Source organism: Peromyscus maniculatus, chromosome 2, assembly GCF_049852395.1.
Source record: "Peromyscus maniculatus bairdii isolate BWxNUB_F1_BW_parent chromosome 2, HU_Pman_BW_mat_3.1, whole genome shotgun sequence".
Taxonomy (NCBI): Eukaryota; Metazoa; Chordata; class Mammalia; order Rodentia; family Cricetidae; genus Peromyscus; species Peromyscus maniculatus.
In genome coordinates, this window is record NC_134853.1 from 151,031,337 (window position 1) to 151,054,021 (window position 22,685).

The window sequence follows — 22,685 nt, forward strand, 5'->3', positions numbered from 1 at the left end:
ATCTCCCTCCCTCAGCCTTCCACCTCCCAACATTCTCCTCCTCCTTGTCCTGCCTACACTATCCTTCCTGCCTGGCTACTGGCCAATCAGCATTTTATTTATCAATCAATCATAGCAACATACATTTACAGCATACAGGGCATCCCACAGCACTTCCTCTTTTCTGTTTTTTTTTTTAAAGGAAGATTTTAACTTTAACATAGTAAAATTACATATAACAAAAACAATTATCAAGCAAGAATTATAGTTATAATGTCTAGTCTATTTATAATATCTAGTCTATTTGTATTTGGCAGAATTAAAGAAGATATCCTATCTAATACTTGTGAGTCTAAGGTTTTATATCTAACTTATCTCTTATCATAACTAAGGAAATTATAACTATCTAGTCTTCAACTACATCAAAGACCTCAGAAGGATGTAATGTTACCCAAGAAACAGAAGAAGGACACAAGCAACTTTCGGGAGTCTTGCAAGAGTAGAGAGAGGCAGCTGGCAGCCTGGACAGTCATCCAAAGTTCCTCTGTAAAGTTAGGGCATCTGTCTTCAGCCCACAGGGCTAGAGTCTCTCAGGCACTTTTTGTGTATGTGTGTCCTGTAGAATGTTTGACAGTTTTCTCTGTGAAGCAGGAATCTGAAGGACCATTTTGCCAAGCAAAGTTAGTGGTCACCTTCCTATGGGTCCTGCATGTCCAGTCAATCAAGCAGTCCAGGCAAGAACAGTTTCTTGCCCAAATGGCTATTTTTGCCAAGGTGAAGATAAACTCCATATAGAGTGTCTTCAATGACCATCCACCTCTCTGAAGTAAATTGGTGCTGTCAGGTGCAGACATTTCTCACTATCTAGAAAGTCTAAATTTTTAAAACATTTTAAATGCCATATTATGTAGGTCTTTGAAGTGTTTGAAGATTACCTGCCTAATTGAATTATATCTATGTATACCTAGAAAACTTAACATGACTATAAGTTTGACTACCATAGAAGACCAATTATTAATCTGTATTTTTTTAAATTATCCATTTCAATTTAAATGAGTTACATAAGCATAATACTTCAAACAAGAGTAGAAATATATATACAGTATAACAAAATTAAGTTTAAACTTGTATCAATAAACTAAAATCTATAGCAATGTTAAACATTTTAAACAAGTTGCTCTTTAAAAGTAGGTTCATTAATCTACCCTTTCATCCTACCACATCTACACTATCCCCTTTTCATCTTTAGAAAGAGATTGCTTTTATAATCACCCTGCTTTAAATAAAAATATTGGTTTTTCTCTGTTCCACACCAGAGGGCTCTTCTGATATGGGACAGAAGAATCTCTCAACCCTTTCTTTTAGCAATATGCTTGGGTTTAGAGAAGGAGTGAGCCAATTCCATCTCCAAAGAATGAGAATTTGGGCATAGCTTCTCTTACTATTTCCTGCTGGAGGAGGGCACTGTATTCTTATGGGGACATAAAGAAAATTTTAGGATTATGGGGTAGTCTGTGAGGCTGTACTGTTTGATCCAGTTTCCTTGAAACCGTTTTGAATGTTGGATCATCTGGGCCATAGTGTCATCAGAGACCTTTCAGAGGGTCTTGGCTGGTCAAACCTGATGTATCTTAATCTGGAACAAATCCATAGCCTCTTGGGTTCTGTGGAAACAAAAGCGGAGCCTCCTTTTCAAAGCAACATATCTTTAGATCCAAATTTTGAAGTCAAGGTACCTTTAAAATATACATATGGTTTAACACATCTGCCTTTAAAATCAAATGTCTCTCTTCAGTTAAAAATCCCAAAGACAACATAATCCAGATTCTCTGTGTGATATCCATCTTTATGTAGCTTATTTTTTATACTACCTTTACTGTCTTTTTAAAAACTTTATTTTTTAAAATTATTTGTTTATATTACTGTTTATATTCATTCTTCTCTCTTCCAAGCCTACATACATTTTTACACATAATGTAAACCATTTAAAGTCCTATTCCATCTGAATCTGTCTTATTGTGTAACTATTGCTTTAAACTGCAGTGGTTAGTACTGAAGTCTTGGCTGCCCAATTTAGCTTTTCAACTAATTGAGATAAGTGGAGATAATTCACCGTCAGCACTGGGAGCCATAGTGGAGCTATTCTTCTATCCAAACAGTGTGTATCTCAGAAACTTTTTTTTTAATGTATCAGCAAAGGCTAAATCCACCACACAGCAGCAGCATAATGTGTGGCTTGGAGAAACCTCACTACCGCCATACTGCAGGTCAAGGGCTCACGCCACAAACCCACCATATAGTAGCTCAAGCATACAGACTGTGACTAACTTGAGAGAGACAACTAGGAAGCTGTTAGCTCTGTTTTAGAATCTTCTTTCTCCGGTTTTAGGTGAAAACTCTTGCCAACCCATTGGGTGCCATTTGTTGCTGAAGTTATCCTGTTCCTGCCCAGCTCCTGTGGCCCTCAGACCCAAGCAAACACACAGAGATTTATATTATTTATAAACTGTATGGCCTAATGTCTCAGACTTTTTGCTAGCTGTTCTTATATCTTTTTTTTTAAAGATTTATTTATTTATTATGAATACAGAAGAGGGTGCCGAATCTCATTACAGATGGTTGTGAGCCACTATGTGGTTGCTGGGAATTGAACTCAGGACCTCTGGGAGAACAGTCGGTGCTCTTAACCTCTGAGCCATCTCTCCAGCCCACTGTTCTTATATCTTAAAATAACCCATTTCTATAAATTTATACCTTGCCATGTGGCTCGTGGCTTACCGGTACTTTACATCCTGCTCCCCATGGTGGTGGCTGGCAGTATCTCTCTGCCTCAGTCTTCCACCTCCCAGAATTCTCCTCCTCTTTGTCCCACCTATCCTATACTTCCTGCCTAGCTACTGGCCAATCAGTGTTTTACTTATTAATCAATCATAGCAACATATATTTACAGCATACAGGACATCCCACAGCATAAAGGCATGAACCATCATGCCTGGATTGTCAGATATATAGTTGTATATTTCTTTCCTCTGCCAGGGTGATTCAGAGCCAAGCTCAGCTCACAGATCAAATTATTGCATAGATGTTTTTCTCTGGAAGTCCATATTATAGTTCTGTTTTCTGCAGAAGCCTTTTTTTCTGAGACAAGGTTTCTCTGTAGATGTTATCCATTTCATATAAAGAGTAATAACAAGATGTACACTTAATGCTTAAGATTTAGTAAAAATGATAACTTCCAGGTTGACCAGATGGCTCAGTAGGTGTAAGCATGCCTGCTGGCAAGCTAGATGACCTTAGTGTGATTCTTGGGTCCTATGTGGTAGAATGAAAGAACCAACTTACAAAAGTTGTTTTCTGACCTCCTCATGGGCACCGTGGTACTTGTATGCACAGGCACACATACTCTTAATAAATAAATATAAAAACATTTAAAAAGATAACTTTCTTGGGCTGGGAGGTGGTGGCGCACGCCTTTAATCCCAGCACTAGGGAGGCAGAGGCAGGCAGATCTCTGTGAGTTCGAGGCCAGCCTGGGCTACCAAGTGAGCTCCAGGAAAGGCACAAAACTATGCAGAGAAACCCTGTCTTAAAAAACCAAAAAAAAAAAAAAATAATAATAACTTTCTTGATTTATCAAAGACATTTAAGAATTCTATTAAGTATTTATATTTGCATGCATTTTTTTTTAGTATTGTGGTTTTTGTGTATATGTTTGTTTGAAGCAGAGCCCAAGTAGCCTAGATTGGTTTCAAACTCCTGATGCAACTGAGACTGGCCTTGATCCTCTTGCCTCAGCCTTTTTTTTTTCCGAGACAAGGTTTCTCTGTGTAGCCTTGGTTGTCCTAGAGTTGGCTCTGTAGACCAGGCTGGCCTTGAACTCACAGAGATCCTCCTGCCTCTGCCCCCCCCCCCAATGCTGGGGTTAAAGGCATACACCACCAAAATCAGCTGAATATTTGTTTATCTGTTTTTATTCTTCAAGTCCTTGGTTGTGAAGAAGTCAGTGTTTCCCTGTTTAAGTTGATTTCACTGAATCTGTGCTTAGGAGACTGACAGTTGCTCACCATTGCTTTTGCACTGTCAGTGCAGATGGGATATAGTGAAAAAGGAAAATGGTAGCTGGGTATAATGACTCACACATGTAGTCTCATCACCTGAGAGGCTGAGGCATGAAGAGTGTTGTAGGCAGACTTATCTGTCCCACCAGCCGGTTCCAAATAACCATAGAGACTTATTATTAATTATAAATACTTGGCAAATAGCTTAGGCTTGTTACCGGCTAATTCTTACATTTTAAATTAACCCATATTTCTTATATTTGCTCTGCCATGTGGCTTGGTACCTTTTTTCAGTATGGCAAATTCATCTCCTGCTTCCTCTGAATCTCCTCAAGACTCCCGAGACTCCTCCTCTTTTTCAAGATCTCTTTTTGTCTGCCAGTCCAGCTTAACCTGTACCTGTCCAGCTATTGGCCAGTCAGCTCCTTTATTAAATCAATCACAGTGATATATATTCACACAGTATAAATGAATATTCCACAGAGTGTCATGAGTTCAAGGCCAGTCTGACTATTTTTTTTTTTCAAGACAGGGTTTCTCAGTGTAGCTTTAGTTGTCCTGAAACTTACTCTATAGACTATGGTGATATTTCATTTGTACTGAAATGTGATTTTATTTGTATGTTAAGAAATAAAGTTGCCTGGGGGTCAGAGCTAATAGCAAGTCATAGCAGATGTCGAGCAGTGGTGGCACACACCTTTAATCCCAATCACATGACAGACAGATCTCTGTGTGTTCAAGGATACAGCCAGCATGGAGACACATGCCCTTAATCTCAATACCAACCATAGCAGACCTGGAGGTCTGTATAGACAGGCAGTGACGAGGAGGTCATGTGGTTGGGTTTACAACCAATGAGAAGGCAGAACAGAAAGTCAATAAAAAGACAGATACACAGGAAGTAGGTCTCTTGCTGAGGGGAAGGACAGCAGCAGCAGGAAGCGTAAGAAGGTGGTTTTAAGTCTCAGCTCTCAGCTACTGCTCTGACCTCTTGGGCTTTTAACTCTGCATTTGGCTCTGTGTTTCTTATTTAATAAGACTGTTCATCTACAATAGACCAGGCTGGCCTCAAACTCACAGACATCCACCTGCTTTTGCCACCTGAGTGCTGGGGTTAAAGGTGTGCGCCACCATTGCCCAGCCAAGCCAACTTGGGCTATTTAGTGAATTTGAGCCTAGCAAGAGCTATGGTGTGAGACATGTCTCAACACAATAACAACAAGAACAACGAAAAGAAAAGCAGTGTTTTAGTGTTACTATAAAAATCCTGTCTACATGGTCTCATCCTTGACCCCCTATTCCCACAGTCTACCCTTAGTGAATTGCTATGGCGTGACTACTTTTAGGAATGGAAAACACCCCTGGAGAGCAGAAGTTGGCAATTTTGTTTCTGGGGAAGCAGCATAAAATATGTCCTTTGCTAGATAGGATGGCTTGTGTTTACAGTCCCATCTGTTCTGGAAACCGAGGCAAGAGGCTCACTTGATCCTGTTCAAGGCCAGCCTGGGCATGGTGGCACATGCCTTTAATCCCAGGAGTCAGAGGCAGGTGGATCTCTATGAGTTCAAGGCCAGCCTGTTCCATGGATAGCTAAGGCTACACAAAGAAAACCTGTCTTGAAAATCCAAAAAAAAAAAAAAAAAAAAAAAATCAACAAAAATCATATTCTCACATTAGCAGAATAATTTATAGTGTGACTCAGAATAAATTTTTTTAAAATGTTAGAGAATTGTTCTGATTTATCAGGAATTCTGAGACCCACATATTTGACATATAAATTACTATCATGCTAAATAGAGCAAGGACAAAAAATGTTCTCAACAAAATTTCAATGACATCCTATAGTTTCTTTAAATGTATTTAGTCTCTTTCAAGTGTTCCCCTTCGGAAGGCCCATGCGGTAGTTTTTGTTCCTGGGAATAAATGTTGAAGAGACAGCTTTTTCGTTCTCACAGGTGGCTCAGCCTCCATAAAGAACTGAAATTCACATGAGGTCTGAATCGTGAGATGAAACTGGCCAAGTGAAAGGAATGGGGGATGGGGTTGTTCTTGTTTCCTTTTTGATGCTTTGGTAAACATTCCCACCAAGCCAGGCTGTGGTGGTACACGCCTTTTATCCCAGCACTGGGAAGGTAGAGGCAGGAGGATCTCTGAGTTTGAGATCAGCCTGGTCTACAGAGTGAGTTCCAGGACAGTCAGAGCTACACAGAGAAACCCTGTCTGGAAACAAAACAAAACAAAACCAACCAACCAAACAAAAATTCTGACCAAAAACAATGTAGAAGAAGAGTGGATTTCCTTGGCCTACTTAGTCTGTCACTGGAGAAAGTCACATCAGGGAACTGAAGGCAGAGAGCAGTTACCTATTCCCCACAGCGTTACCTCCAACCAAGGAACTCACTTCACAGCCAAAGAAGGGCAGCAGGAACCACAGAGGATGCTGCTTGCTAATTTTTTATAGGGTTCAGGATCGTCTGCCTAGGGGGATGGTATCACTCACAGTGGGCTGGGCCTTTCTACATCAATGAACAATTGAGACAATCTCCCATAGACATACTCCACAGGCCAATCTGATCTAGGTAATTTCTGAATGGAAGATCTCCTCTCAGATAACTCTAGATTGTGTCAAGTTGGGGGCGACTACTAACCAGAATATGTAGCTTCATGGTTCTTGCCTTGGGTTCTGCCAGCATTCAGAAGGAGGGTGGAGAGAGACAGAGACAGAGACAGAGAGACAGAGACAGAGAGACAGACAGAGAGAGAGTTCAAGGCAGGAGGTTGAGTATTTTGGAACTGTGAGGTCTAGATAGGTCTGAAGTCCTTCCAGAGAAGTCACTCTAGCTGGAGACTGGTGGGAACGTGGCCCAGGGTGCAAGCAGAGTGGCCTCTGGAGAGCTGGAAGTCAGGGCAAGGGACAACATGTGGTAGCTTCCTTCAGTCCTGGCTCCGTGCACATCCTCTGCTTGGAATGTTTGTATCACCCTCTTCGTCCTCTAGGCTCTCACAAAGTGCCACCTGTTTCCCCAGATCCCTTCTTGTTCTTCCTAAGCGCTCCATTTGTTCCTTGTGTGGCGGCCGTCTGTCTAATTCCTTTAGCTGTTCTCCCTCAGGAGACCATAAGCTCCTTGAAGGCAAAGCTACTTTGCTGTGCTCTTCAGTATGCCTGATGTGAGTCGGTGCTCAGAGATATTTGTTGATGGATGGATGCATGGATGGATGGATGGATGGGAAAGCAAATGGATTTGAGATCCTGACCACACGTTTTTTCTATAATTATTTAGTGTATGTGTATATGTTTTTCTGCAAATGAGTGCATTACCCTTGGACTGAGTTACAGACACTTGTGGGTCACCCAACATGGGTGTTGGGAACCGAATTCAAGTCATCTGCAGAAGCACCCCGTGACTCCACCTTGTAATAGAGGTGTGACCTCGGCTAAGTCATATCTACTCTGTACTCCTATTTTATTAGATAAAGGGAGAGACAAGGTCTCAAAGGAGAGTGGAGAGTGGGGGAAACTACTGAGTAGAATTTGAGGAATGGTGAATAGTTTTTTTTTTTTTTTTTTCTTTTTGGAGGCAGAATCTTGCTGTGTAGCCCCTGGCTGCCTTCATTTCAGAGATCTGCCTCCCCAGTGCTAAGAGTGAAGGCCTGTGCTACTGTGCTTGGCTGTAGCTTTAGTCTTTAAGGTACCTAGATTTTTATTTTGAAATAACTTCAGGATACTTTTTGGAGGGAGCCATGTTGAGACAGGATCTAATACAGCCCAGGCTGATCTCAGATTCACTAAGTAACTGAGGATAACCTTGAACTCCTGATTCTCCTGCCTCAGCCTCCCAAATGTTAGAATTACATACTATGTCACATACAGCCACCTAGCTAACTCAGGACTTTTCTTTAGTGAAGTTGTAAAATAGTATGAATAGAGTCCATGCTTTCCCCAAGTCTTCCCTAATATAACAGACCTCGAATACAGTTGTCAAAACAGAACCGATTTTCCCCCCCAGTTCTGGAGGTGGAACCGAGTTCTAACATATCAGAGCAAGTGTTCCCTCACAGAGCTCCACTCCCAGCCCCAGGAAGTTCATGTTGAGGCAACATTAGTAACTAAATTATGGGTGTTATTTGAAATTTCCTCTAGTAAACATTTACTCTGTTCCAAGATACAATCCAGGATTCTACATTGCATTTAGTCTCCTCTCTCTCTCTCTCTCTCTCTCTCTCTCTCTCTCTCTCTCTCTCTCTCTCTCTCTCTCTCTTCTCTCCTCCTCTCTCTCTCTCACACACACAGAAAGAGACACAGAAAGAGACAGAGACAGAGACAGAGAGACATCTATTTATGTTTTGAGACAGAGTTTCATGCTGTAGCCCAGGCTAGTCTTCAACTCGCTAAACTCACTATGTAGCCCAGGCTGGCCTGATATTCACTTAATCCTCTTGCCTCAGCCTCCCAAGTGCTGGGATTACATATGTGAGTTACCATGCCTGGCTATATGGATGTTTAGTCTCCTATAATTTCTGACAGCTCCTCAGTCTTTCTTTGTCTTTTGTGACATTAACACTTTGAATAGGCACTGGCCAGTTATTTTGAAGGATGTTTATAGTTTTGGTTTGTTGGGTTTTGAAAGGAGTAGGAGGGTAGGCTGGAGGTCCAACCCTTGGTCACATGCAGGCCAAGCAAGGGACCACTGTGCTATAGCCCTGCATTTGTGTTGAATGCCTAAAAAAAATTTGAGACAGATTCTCATTATAGAGCTTAAGTTGTCCTAAAACTCCTTTCATAGACCAGAATGACTTTAAAACCACAGTAATCTTCCTGCCTCTCCCTGTCAAGTGAATCCATTACAGGTATGTATCACAATGCCTGTCTTAAAAGTTTTTGCAATATGAACTTTTTAAAAATCTCTTTTATTTTATTTATTTTATGCATGTGAGTGCTTGTCTGCATGTCTGTGCACCACGTGTGTGCCTGGCACAGGTCTAAAGAGGGCATCAGGTGCCCTGGAACTGGAGTTACAGCGCAGACATACACCACACATGCACACAGAGGTCAGGTGACTAGTATAACGTAGTTCTCTGCTTCTTCCATGTAGGTCCCGGGCATCCAATCAGGCCACCAGATTTGGCGTCAGGTGCCTGTATCCACTGAATCATCTCCCAGGCTGCTAACCTTATCTATACAGGCTCTGCCTCTCTCTTAATCCCAGGGATTAAATTTCAACATGAATTCTAGAGAGGACTCCAACATTCAAACTGTAGCAAGGAGCCTTGGAATTGACGTGGTAAGGGAGTCCCTCACTGGCTCTTTATTAACCAGAATCTTTGCATGTTCTTCTAGGCACATACAGCACCCTAGGATCAGGTGACCCTTCCAGCTAAGAGCAATGGAGCAAAATGAATCCTCTCGCGTGGATTCTGAGTTTCGATACACCCTCTTTCCGACTGTTTACAGCATCATCTTTATACTGGGGGTGGTTGCCAATAGCTATGTGCTATGGGTCTTTGCCCGCCTGTACCCTTCCAAGAAACTGAATGAGATAAAGATCTTCATGGTGAACCTCACCATCGCGGACCTGCTCTTCTTGATCACCCTCCCACTGTGGATTGTCTACTATTACAACGAGGGCAACTGGATTCTACCCAAATTCCTGTGCAACCTGGCTGGCTGCCTCTTCTTCATCAATACCTATTGTAGTGTGGCCTTCCTGGGTGTCATCACTTACAACCGCTACCAGGCAGTGGCCTATCCCATCAAGACTGCTCAGGCCACTACCCGCAAGCGTGGCATCTCTTTGTCCCTGGTCATCTGGATATCCATCGTGGCTACTGCGTCCTACTTCCTGGCCACAGACTCCACCAACATAGTACGCAAAAAGGATGGCTCAGGCAATGTCACCCGTTGCTTTGAGCATTATGAGCCCCACAGTGTGCCGATCCTTGTTGTTCACGTCTTCATCGCGTTCTGTTTCTTCCTCGTCTTCCTTCTTATCTTCTACTGCAACCTGGTCATCATCCACACGCTGCTCACGCAGCCAGTGCGGCAACAGCGCAAAGCCGAAGTGAAGCGCCGGGCGCTGTGGATGGTCTGCACGGTCTTGGCGGTGTTTATCATCTGCTTTGTGCCCCATCACATGGTCCAGCTGCCCTGGACCCTAGCAGAGTTGGGCTATCAGACCAGCTTCCACCAGGCTATTAATGATGCCCATCAGATCACCCTCTGCCTCCTCAGCACCAACTGTGTCTTAGACCCTGTCATCTATTGCTTTCTTACCAAGAAGTTCCGGAAGCATCTCAGCGAAAAGTTTTACAGCATGCGCGGTAGCAGGAAGTGCTCCAGGGCCACTACCGACACCGGCACTGAGGTGATGGTGCCGGCCGATCAGACTCCTATCACGTTGATGAAAAAGTAATCTCTGTCTTGTTAAAGTCAGACCCAGAGTCTCCTCTTCTGTGGACCTCGCAGACTGAGTTGGGAGAGGTTTGTGTGTGTGGCCAACCCCTCCTGGGACCCTGGTGGACTGTAAAGTGTGGGAGTTACTTTCTCACTGAGACGGGGTGGTGGCACTGGCCGCTTGTTAGAAAACATCGAACTTGAATGTTTCTTTTCACCCATCTCTGGGTTAATACTAGCAACTGTGGCTGCTGGCCACACCCCAGCTAGGGCCAAACCTTGGGGGTAGACTCTGAGCCACCTAGTTCATCCGCCTGGGGCTGCAGCCTTAAGATGTGGGCAGTGACTTCTGGGGGCTGCAGGCAGAGGAAGGGGTTATGGAGACAGGACTCTTCACCGGTCCTATGGAAGATGTTTGCAGGGAACCGTTGGGTTTAGGATGGTACCCTCCCACAGATACAAGGTCTTTGTGACAGTTCTTAGAGGAAGTGGTTTGGTGGAAGCCTCTGACTGACCCAGTAACTTGTCTTAAATGTAACCAGAGGAGATAATGCAAAAGCTGACTGGAAGCTAGGATGGGAGCGTATTTCCTGAGGCAGCTAAGACCTGAGAGACTGGAAGAGATGGTTCCCTCAGGACACCGTAGTTTCAACTTCTGGCAGGCAGCAACTTCTTTTGGTGACCTCTGGACACCTGCTGGTGATTTTTTGACCAGTGTGTTAATCACATTTTACTCACTGTGCCCAGCCTCCTTGTCAGAAACAATTCAAAGAAGGAGAGATTTATTTGGCTCACAGTTTCTGGGAGACTTCTGTCCATCATGGTCACGAAGGCATGGTGGGGCAGCTCGGACTATGGAGGCAGGAACAGGAGGAGGCAGAGGCTGTTCATGTGGCAGTGAGCCCAGAAACAAGACTGCACTTTAAACTGGGGATGGAATACAACCGTCAGAAGCCAGCCCCCAGCCACCTACTTCTATAGCCAGGTCCTACCTCCTAAAGGTTCCACAGTCTCCCAAAGCAACACTGTTAGTGAAAATAAGCATACAGAACACAGCCTTGAGCCAGTGAGATCAGGTAAAGGCATTTGCTGCTAACACGATGATCAGAGTTCGATCCCCGACCCCACGTGGTGGAAAGAGAACAGACTCCTGCAAGTTGTCCTTTGACCTCTTCGTGAATGTTGTGGCACACACATGCCCTGCCTCCCCCCCCCCCATAAATAAATGTACAAAATCAATACAACCAAGCAAAACAAACATGACCCCATGGAGATGCAGGGTATTTTATATTCAAGATACACGAGCTATTACATTCAGTCGAGGTCCAGTCCTGCCCTCTGAGCAGTGGCTAGAAACCTCAGACTCAGAACTCTGGGGAACTTTCCCTGGTTTCCCGAGCCTTGTGCACCTTAAAAAAAAAGAAAATGTTCTTTCTTCCAGCTAGTGTCCCCTTGACGTTAGGCCAGTTGATTCCTGTCTGCCAGACAAGCATCGGCCGGTAACCCGACTGGGTTTGGGGTGATGGCTATGGGCTGTACCTAGCTGACAGTAACTAGGTAACTAAAGCAGCACACTTGAACTTTGGCCTCTTACAAACTCAGGTTCAAGTCTCACCTGTGCTAGGTGTTGTCTAGGAAGTGGGAATTCAGTTTTCTACCTCTTAGTGTTATTAGCTGGGAGGTACAACCTACCTCGCCGGGCTGTTATGAGCAGTGCGTGCTCAGCTGACTCTTGTTTACTCATCCCTGATCCTCCCCGCATTCCTATGATAGGAAAAGAAGGGGTGGAGTTGGACATCTGGATTCGGGGCGCTGTTGGGGGCTTTGCAAGCCACTTACTGAAGTCACTGAAACTCGGGAGCTGTGACCATGTCTGTGTAAAGTGAGTGGATTGGGCAGCCACCTGGGTAGACAAATGGCTTTTTGAAGAAAGCAGATGTGTCAGGCAAAGCAGAGGCCAGAGAGAAACCGCTAGCCCTGGTTCTCAGCCTTCCTAATGCCGCCGCAGCCCTTGAGTAGGAACCTTATGCTGTGGTGACCCTCAACCATAAAGTTACTTTCGTTGCTACTTTATAACTGTAATTTTGCTACTGTTATGCATCATAATGTAATGTAGATATTTTTGGAGAAAGAAGTTTGCCAAAGTGCTCTGGACCCACAGGTTGAGAAGCGCTGCACTAGAGCCCGGAGAGAGGGAATACGCAGCCTCCAGGGCCAGAGGGTATTCCTGCATGCTCGCCCTTGAGTCCTAGGAGGTTTTGAGGGCAGGATTCCTTCTCTCCCTTAAGCTCATTCAGATGGGTGTCTGGTACCTTCAGTCAAACAACCTCCTCTGTGCTTCTGTGCCAATACAGTATATTCTGAATTCCATTCATTTGCATATCCTCCTCATGATTGTTTTGCAATATGCAATGTACCATGTATCCATGTTTACTTAATAAACATTTTTGTTTTTAAATAGGGTCTTTTTTTTTTTTTTTTCTTTCGGTTTTTCAAGACAGGGTTTCTCTGTGTAGCTTTGGAGCCTGGCCTGGAACTCGCTCTGTAGCCCAAGCTGGCCTCGAAAATCTGCCTGCCTCTGCCTCCGGAGCACTGGGATCAAAGGCGTGCGCCACCACTGCAGGAAAAAGGAGGCTCAGAGGAGTTCAGTCACGGTATAAGAGCAGGTAAGTGGCCGAGTCATTAATATTCAAAGCTGGACCTCTCAGTAAGCACAGGCTTCCTCTCATCCCTCCTCCACCATGTCACTGTACCCCAAGTTACCTCTAGGTAACTTGTGGGTGCTGGGGCGGGAGCTGGTACAGGCCTCCCAACCTGATGTTGGAGGTCTTTTGTGCAGTTTATGCAGCCTTAAAACCCCATGGGGACTCTTCCCAGACTTAGGTACCTATAATCAGGCACTTCGGATATTGGAAGATAGACACAGACATATGCTTCTAGGAACCCCTGGAGCCAGAGCGACATTCAATCCCATGCCTTTAATCCTAGCATTTGGGAGGCAGAGGCAGGTGGGTCTCTATGAGTTCGAGGCCAGCCTGGTCTCCAGAGCAAGTTCCGAGGCAAGCTCCAAAGCTACACAGAGAAACCCTGTCTCAAAATGGAAAAAAAGAAAAGAGAGAGAGAGAGAGAGTAGTCATGAGACTGAGTTCACTTGTCAGCTTGAAGAACTTTGGAACCACCTGAAAACACCATAAGAATCTCTCTGGGCTGTATACCCAGAAGCAGCGTTACAGAGTCATCCCGAGCCACACTTTTATCTAGTTTGATGGAGAGCTGCCAACTCGCTTCTGAAGTGGCTGCAACAGTCCTCACACTCACCCATACATAGCTCTATGAAGGATTTTGTTGCTTGTTTTGTTTGGATGCAGGGTCTCACCATGTAGCCTTGGCTGTCCTGGAGGATTTAAGGTGTGCACCACTACACTTCTGCCTAATACTTTCTTATTAGCCTATATTAAACAATAACGTGTTTCACTCTTGACATTTTCTTACACATGTATAATGTACTTGGAACATACTCCCCTGTCGGAGCCTGCTGACCAGTCCACTGGATATCTGTCTGGGTGGAGGCTTGTGGATTATAGGGACAATGAAGACAGAACAGAGTAGAGAGGATTGCCAATCAATGCCGGACAGTCCCGAGTTTATTTCACAGTCACCTTATACAGTCTTGAAGGACAGAGGTAGAACAGTGCACAGCACAGGCATTCAACCACTATCTGTCCTGCCTTGCGTCAAGGAACAGGCAGTTCCATTTTCTATCTCAGTGTACCTCCGGCTGGCATCAGCAGCCTGTGTCTAGCTAGATGATATGTTCCTTCCTGTGGGCTAATCAGGACTTTCTCACAGTCCTGGAGCAAGCAAACTTGAACTCTATTGACTCAGAATAGACTTCTGATTCTAACTGGAAAACTGAGTCAGTTGTGGGCTCCCACATTCCCCCCTCCCCTTTTACCCCCTCTTGCTCTCTCCCAGCCCCTGCTGACCCCTCTCTAGCCTCCTTCCTCTTCTTAACTGGCTCCACTTCCACTTTCGAGTCTCTTTCTGTTGTGTGACCCAGAGTTTCATTAGTGTTGTTTACTGGAGCATAGACGCCTTACCTGTCCTTCACCACTGAAGATGTCTGTTCCTCTCCCATGGACAGTTAACTGCATGCAAATCCTCAGGAAGGACTGGGGTCCCAGGAGGCCACTCCACATTGGGTTCTGTTTCCCCGAAGCCACCCTGTACCAGTATTGTCCAACACTGATGCCACAGAATGTGCAGTCCAATCTTGTTTTTAGTTTGAGTCTCTCAGATGACTAAGGGACTGTTTTCAGGTACTTATTACTCGTTTGTGTTCAGATTCACATCATCCAGACACCAAAGCTTCTACCATGTCACAGAGTGGTCAATAAAGAGGCCACTGGGACCCGTGGCCAGTTCCCCTTTCTGTGCCTTCTAGTCTGTGATTTCAGACACACTATGGAACCTCTCTGGGCCTATTTCTGTTAAGTGGGAATACTGGCCAGGTGTAATTCTAGCACTTGAGAGGCTGAGCTGGGAGAATTGCTACAACTCCAAGACCACTCTGGGCTATGTCAGTATGCATCAGGCCAACTAAGGTTGCATAGTAAAATTTGTCTAATATTTTGAAAGATTTATTTCGATATTTTGAGACAGGGTCTCTCTATGCCTGGTTGTCTTGGAACTAGCTCTGTAGATCAGGCTGGCCCTCGAATTCATAGAGATCTACCTGCCTCTGCCTCCTAAGGGCCGGGATTAAGGGTATGAACTACCACCACCTAGCTCTAAAAATATTTCTTTTAAAGAATACATATAGCCGGGCAGTGGGGGCGCATTCCTTTAATCTCAGCACTTAGGAGGCAGAGGCAGGCTGATCTCTGAGTTCGGGCCCAGCCTGGTCTACAGAGTGAGTTCCAGGACAGCCAGGGCTGTTACACAGAGAAATCCTATCTCAAACAAAACAAAACAAACAAACAAACAAATACATCTGTTGTCGATGTAATCGACTATTTTGTTGTTTAGTGTTGCTTAGGACAGTCCCTGGCACAGAATAAATGTCACAAATGTTGCCCCCATCCTAACAGATCATCTCTACTCCATAGAGCCCCTATTTACAAGATTGCATAACACTAGCTCTCTTCCCCTTGTGATCAGGTTCTCCTTGTGTAACCTGGTATTTTCCTTACAAATGGGAAAATGCAGAGAGGAACTGGGTGTGACCAGCCAGGTTTTCCTTTGCTTTTACTTCTAGGGTATTCTACAGTTCATCGAAGCCATCACACACATGAGTCAGAGGATTTCAGGCTTTGGATGGTCATGAGGAGTTAGTTCCTTTTTTTTTTTTTTTTTTTTTTTTTTTTAAGATGGGGTTTCTCGCCGGGCGGTGGTGGCGCACGCCTTTAATCCCAGCACTCGGGAGGCAGAGCCAGGCGGATCTCTGTGAGTTCGAGGCCAGCCTGGGCTACCAAGTGAGCTCCAGGAAAGGCGCAAAGCTACGCAGAGAAACCCTGTCTCGAAAAACCAAAAAAAAAAAAAAAAAAAAAAAAAAAGATGGGGTTTCTCTGTGTAGCCTTGGCTTTCTTGGAACTAATTCTGTAGCCCAGGCTGGCCTCAAACTCACAGAGATCCATCTGCCTCTGTCTCCTGAGTGCTGGAATTAAAGGTGTGCACCACCACTGTCTAAGTGAGTTAGTTCCTTTAAATGGAGATAGAACATCAGAGAACACCCTCAACAGAGTGAAAAGGCTGTGCTTGAAATGGGGAAAATACTTGCAAATTGTGTGTGTCATAAAGGGTTGACGATATGCAAAAATACCCTAAAACTCAATAACAGGAAACCAAGCTTGACTGAAAAAAACAGACAAATAACTTGAATATAAACTTTTCTGAAGCAAACTGTCCAATAAGGACTTGAAAACATGTTTGGCATCTCTGATCATTAAGGGAAACCAAACTACAATGAGAGATAACTAAAAAATATTAAGCAGTGGTGTGGATGTGGAGAAACCGGACCCTTTTTTTTTTGTTTGTTTTTGTTTTTGTTTTTGTTTTTGTTTTGGTCTGGGTTTCATGAAACTGGGACAGACCTTGAATAATTCACTATGTAGGTGAGGATGACTTTGAACTCCTGCTTCTCTGGCTTTGATTATAGGTGGGCACCAAAAGTTCTGATTTATGCAGTGCCAGAGACCTAAATCTTGGCTTAAGCATGCTAGGTAAGCACTCTACCAACTGAACCACGTTCTTAGCCCGACAAATTGGAATTTTTGTGTCTTCACTCGGGGACATAAAAATTATGCAGCTGCTGTAAAAAATGCCATGACTGTGTCTCTAACAATTGAACATGGCTTCTGGGTCTGGTGACCCCAGATTATAATCCCAAAATTGGGAAACTGAAGCAGGAGGAGTTCGAGGCCAGCCTGGACCATAGAGTGAGATCAGGTCTCAAACAAACAAACAAACAAATAAACAAATAGGCCTGGGATATAGCTCAGTAGTAGAGCACTTGCTGGGTATGTCTGTGAGGCCTTAAACTCAATTCTTAGTACTGTGGGGTACCATAGGGAAACCATCCCATTATCTAGTAATTCCACTCCTAAAGTATGCTGTGTAACCTAAAGTAACTGTGACCAAGGAACCAAGTGGTGTTTGTATACAAACACTCAGAGCAACATTATTCACGACCTCCAAAGATACAAACCACACAACTGTCCACTGAGGGATAGGTGATAAAATGAGGCATAGATATATCTTAAAAATGAAGGGCATTTGACATACGGTGAAATCATGGATGAGTGTACCAGACTTTCTTTTAGACCACTAACCAGTTCCCAAATCATGACACCGAGACCGTATTAGTTGTGAATGCTCAGCCTAGCTAAGGCTCGTTCCTGGCTAGCTCGTTTAACTTAAACTAACTTGTTTCTCTTTATCTACCTTTTGCCTTGGGCTTTGTTTACCTTCTTCCTTCTGTATTTCATACTTCACTGCTTCTTGTGTCTGTCTGTCTGGCAGCTGCCTGGTTTATGGCCCAGGGTGCATCCCTCTTTTTCTCCCTCATTCTTTTCTTTCTTGTTCTTTTTTTGCCTAGATTTCTCCTATTTATTCTCTCTGCCGGACAATACCACCTATCCCTCTCCTGCCTGGCTATTGGCTATTCAACTTTTTATTAGCCCAATCAGGGGCTTTAGGCAGGCAAGGTGAAACAAATGTAATACATCTTTAACTAAGTAAACAAATGCATCAGAAACAAATGTAACACACCTTTACACAGTTAAAGTAATATCTGCAGCATAAACAAATGTAACACATCTTTGCCTAGTTAATGTAATATTCCACAATGGGTGAGCAGGATGGTGGGGGCGCATACCTTTAATCTCAGTACTCAGGAGGCAGAGGCAGCCAGAAGAGGCCAGCCTGGTCTACAAAGTGAGTTCTAGGACAGCCAGGATTACACAGAGAGAAAACCTGTCTCAAAACGAACAAACAAACACCCAAAAACCAACCAAACAAAAACAAGGTTGAATCTTGAATATGTTATGCTAAGTGATAACAGTTAGGCACCAAAGGACAAACGTGTGCTCCCACTTATGTGCCTGGTGCCTCTAGAGGCCAGAAGAGGGTGTTGGGTCCTCTGTAACTGCAGTTACAAATGGTTGTGAACCACCATTTGAGTTCTGGGACTGAACCTGTGTCCTCTGCAAAAAACAGCAAGTATTCTTAAATGCTGAGTCATCATCTTTCCAGCCCCATAAAATGATAAATTTTATGGCACCATAATGTGATGGTGTCAGTTGTTAGCTTGACAGAATCTAGAATCACCTGGAAGATGGGCTTCTGGGTATGCTTTTGAGAGATTATTTTGATTGTGTTAATTGAGGTGGGAATACCTGCCCACTCTGGGTGTCACCATTCCCTGGCTGAGATAACCATTTGTCAAACATAGTGGTTCTCAACCTTCCTAATACTGTGACTTTTTAATACAATTCTTCATGTTGTAGTGATCCCCAACCATAAAGTGTAAATATCTGTGTTTTCTGATTGTCTTAGGCAACCCTGTGAAAGGGTCTGCAGTGGTATTTGCTCTGCCCGTATATACCTTGGGATATAGGGCCCGAAGGAGGTGGTTCTTCCTGCCTTTATAAGTGACCTCTTAAAAGGAAATGGAGAAGGGTCACATGCCCTTTCTCCCTGCTGCCTGCAAGTTGGATTCATTCCTAGTCAGACCAGAGGATGACTTTAGCTGTCTACTCTGTTCTGTATTCGTGAGTGTATTTCCTCAATTTATATCTTAATAAGTACCTATTACACATTAAATAGATTCGTGTGGATTGATCATAATAAGCAGTGCCCAATGTGGGGCATGAACCCACAATCCTGAGATTAAGAGTCTCGTGCTCTACTGACTGAGCTAGCCAGGCCTGGTTGCTCATACTTATAATTCTAGCATTTGGAAGGCTGAGGCAGGAGATTGCTGCCAGTTCAAAGCCTGCCTGGGTTACATACTAAATTCCAGACCAGCATGGGCTAGAGTGAGAGTCGATAGTTTACCTCAAAATAAACAATGCCTGTTTTGGTACTTTGAGTAAAAGGTAGGCATGGGGGTATGTAATACGAATTGCAAAACAGTCTTATTAATAAAAAAAACCCAGGGCTAGATATTGGGGTGAGAGCTGAAAGATCAGAGAAGCAGAGCAAGCCACAGCCACTAGCTTACCTCTACGAAATCCTCAGCCTCAACAAAGGAGAGACTTCCTGTTTACTCATGCCTTATATACCTTTCAGTGCCCTGCTTTCTTTCTTCCTTCCTTCCTTCCTTCCTTCCTTCCTTCCTTCCTTCCTTCCTTCCTTCCTTCCTTCCTTCCTTCCTAGTGCTGGGATTAAAGGTGTGTGCCACCGTGCCTGGCTCTGTTCTTAGTGTGGCCTTGAACTCACAGAGATCTGGATGGATCTCTGCCTCCCAAATGCTAGGATTAAAGGCGTGAACTACCACTGCCTGACGTCTATGTTTAATATAGTGACTGGCTTTGTTCTCTGATCCCCAGGCAAGCTTTATTGGGGTACACAATATATCACCACAGGGGTAAATTAGTGCCCATAGGGGATCATGCTTGGGTTGTAATCATATTTCCTCTAGAGACCATTTTGGTTAATTTGAACAGAACTGGGGATGAGTGTTTACTTTGGACACACTAAGAACCTAAATAGAGGGGAAGCTCATTTCCATGAAGTCAGTCGTCTTCCTGGTTCTACAGTGTGAGTCCCTTCCTCTTCTCTTCCCCGAGATGTCAAATCCACCGCACTCAATAGCTCAGAGCCCAACACCCTCCTCCCTTCCCTTCCTGCATCTCAGAAATGGGTCTCCTCCAGCCCCGTGCTCTTATGTCTGAAGGCACTCTCCAGGAGCAGGACATTTTCAATCTGACTAGTTCTGCCTTGTGTTGTTTTTGCTTTTGTTTTTAAAGACACAAGGACTGCAAAGCGAATCTACAGGATCTGTGGGCGTGGAGAAAGGATGGCAAGGTTCACCGCAGACATGTACTCTCAAACCAATTCCTTAGCCAGTGCCACGCCTCTTCGTTCCTTGGTGTGGGGACAAGACTGACCAGAGCTGGTTCCTGCCTCTTGGATGGTCACCTGCGGAGGACGCCATGTGATTCCACAGACAAGCTCCCACGCTGACACTGTAGAAAACACCAGGCACTCCCGGGGCCACCCTGTCTTCTACCCCAGAACCTGCTGCTGGCCACTTCCGGCCGTCATATGCCATTCGGAACTGATTGTGCTGTTTCTCTGTCTTCATAAAAAATCAGTCCCACTTGTTTCCTGTCGGGAGTTGCAAGTGGGAGAGCAGCATCCTGTCTTCCACCAGCACAGTGTCCACCCCAAACTGGTCAGTGCACTGCTCCACGGGGGCAAGGACACTCAGAAGCCGCTGGTCCACAGTGTCCAAGTGTGGACCGGAGAGCACAGGGGGATGGGGTCATGGGCCATGGCGGATTTTAAGGCAGACTCTAGCACTCCATTTTTTAGGTAGTTCAGTCTATTCCAGGTGGAAACCGGAATGATGCAACACTGATAGAGAGGGGCAAGAATGCTTCTCTCATCCAGCGAGGGGTTCCCAAAGCTTTCGGCATTATCAAGAAGGACACATGCTAGCACCTTCATCATCTTGAACGCTTTCATAGCGATGGTGGTCGGCATTGCCAATCAATTAATCAAAGACAGCAGTGTCACTGGTGTCCAAGAGGCGTGGGCCTGAGTCATAAGGGGACGTTTTCTTCACAGCATCGCAGTAGCTCTCATCATATTCCCCCTGGCCAATTTGCCTTCTCAGTATGTCCTGCCCCAGGGGTGTCAATGTTTCTGCAGAGGCCACACATCTGGAAGGCGAAGTGTGATGGCTCCCTCCATCATGTCTCCATCACCACAGGCTGGCCCTGTTTCTAGGCAGTAATACCACTTCCCCTGGGAACACATATTGTTCTCTACAGTTAGGAAGGTGCTCAGCAGCTGCTCTGAGGACACAGGCTTGATCTCTGTCCTCAGACTAACACATCTGCCAACCACCAAGGGAGCTCGGTGGAAGTCCAGAACCCTTTCCAGATGAAAGGCTGCCACCTCTGGATTGTGTCTGTCATAACCAGCATATGGCTCCCCTCCTACCACTTGGGTTTGAGCCACATTGTGTCCTCTTTTAAGGATCAGTAAAGCTTTTAGCTGTGCCCCTTTATAGGCCACACCAGCTTTAATGATTTTCTTAGTGGCCATGGCATGCATGCTTATCTTCTTCTTGGCACAAAATGGCCTGTTGGGCAAAGAACTGTCCTTGCCTCGACTGCTGACAGTATGAACCTTTCCGGACAAGCAGGACACAAGGAAAAGTAACTACCGAAATTTGTCAAGACAGGGTAAGATGGTCTTTCAAAAGTCCTGCTTCTGAAAATAGTCTGTCAGATATTCTAGGCCTGTAGCCAAATTGGATGCCCCAATGATGCTGAGAAACTTTAGGTGACTGTCCAGGCTGCCAGCTGTCTCTGTCTATTCTCAAAAGAATTTCAGAAATTGCTTGCTTGCATTTTCCGTTTTCTCAGGTGTTAGTATGTTCCTTCTCAGGTCTTTGATGGAGTTGAAGACTAAGTAGTTACAATTACAATCTTCTTGTATCTTAGCTAAAACATATTAGTACTAGAGTTAGAATCTTCAAGATAGGACAGCTATTGGAATGATTTGCCATTTACCTATGTTCTGGACATTTAGCGTGTCTTTCTTGTTTGATGTTATTCTTGTTGGTTGTAGTTCCATTTTTGTTTATGTTATTACCCTTTGTTTTTCCTGGACAATACCTAATGCTTTTTTTTTTTTTTTTTTTTTTTTTTTTTTTTTTTTGGTTTTTCGAGACAGGGTTTCTCTGTGTACTTTTGGTGCCTGTCCTGGATCTTGCTCTGTAGACCAGGCTAGCCTCAAACTCACAGAGATTCGCCTGGCTCTGCCTCCTGAGTGCTGGGATTAAAGGCATGTGCCACTGCTTCCCGGCCTGATAATCATTCTTATTGTATATAGTTTGCATTAAGTTTAGAACCTTCTTATTTAGACAAAAAAAGGGAAACGTAGTTGTGCCCATATTGTGAGACCCCCAAACAAAAACACCACAGAACCAATATCTGATGTAAGTACAAAGGGGTTTATTAAAGCAAGCCGGGCTTGTTCCAAATTTAACACACTGGCTGGCCAGGTGAAGGAGGACGGCCCTGAGCTCTCAGAGTGAAGGATTTTTAAAGGGAAAAACCACAAGCTAGGGCGTACAAGCCTTTGCATTTGAGGGTCCTACTTCAGTTAACAGGAACATTTGGCCAAGAGAAGAATTACAGATGACAAAATACAGTTGGAGTCTCTCCCAGTGCTGTTGGAGACTTTGATGGATTAAGCCTTTGTTTCAGCTTCATAACTATTTCTTGGCCAGCAGCCTACCCACCCTGGAGGCGAGGCTTGCCTTGGAGTCTTAGCTGGGTGTTTATGTCTCTGGAACATGGTTCAGCTTTTATCTTAGCATTGCTAGAAATGAAGTTTTCTTTAAAATGGAGTTTGTCTTGCTCTCTCATAGTGGTATTTGCTCTGCCTAGGACCTTGGTCTATACAGCCTGAAGGAGGCGTGCTTCCTGCTGTTGTAGATCACCTCTTTTTTTTTTTTTTCCCCCGAGACAGGGTTTCTCTGTGTAGCTTTGTGCCTTTCCTTTTCTGTAGCCCAGGCT

General features: G+C 44.4%; 1 protein-coding gene across 2 annotated transcripts in view; it reads left to right on the top strand.

The window, feature by feature from the left end:
* Ptafr (platelet activating factor receptor) overlaps nt 1-12,886 on the top strand; it is a 29,054-nt gene extending 16,168 nt beyond the window's left edge. For both annotated transcript variants that reach the window (XM_076565320.1, XM_015994484.3), the window contains one exon: nt 9,376-12,886. In XM_076565320.1, coding sequence (XP_076421435.1) covers nt 9,422-10,447 — 1,026 coding nt within the window. In that variant the 5' untranslated portion in view covers nt 9,376-9,421 and the 3' untranslated portion in view covers nt 10,448-12,886. The remainder of the gene's footprint in view (nt 1-9,375) is intronic.
* Nucleotides 12,887-22,685: the final 9,799 nt, after the last annotated feature.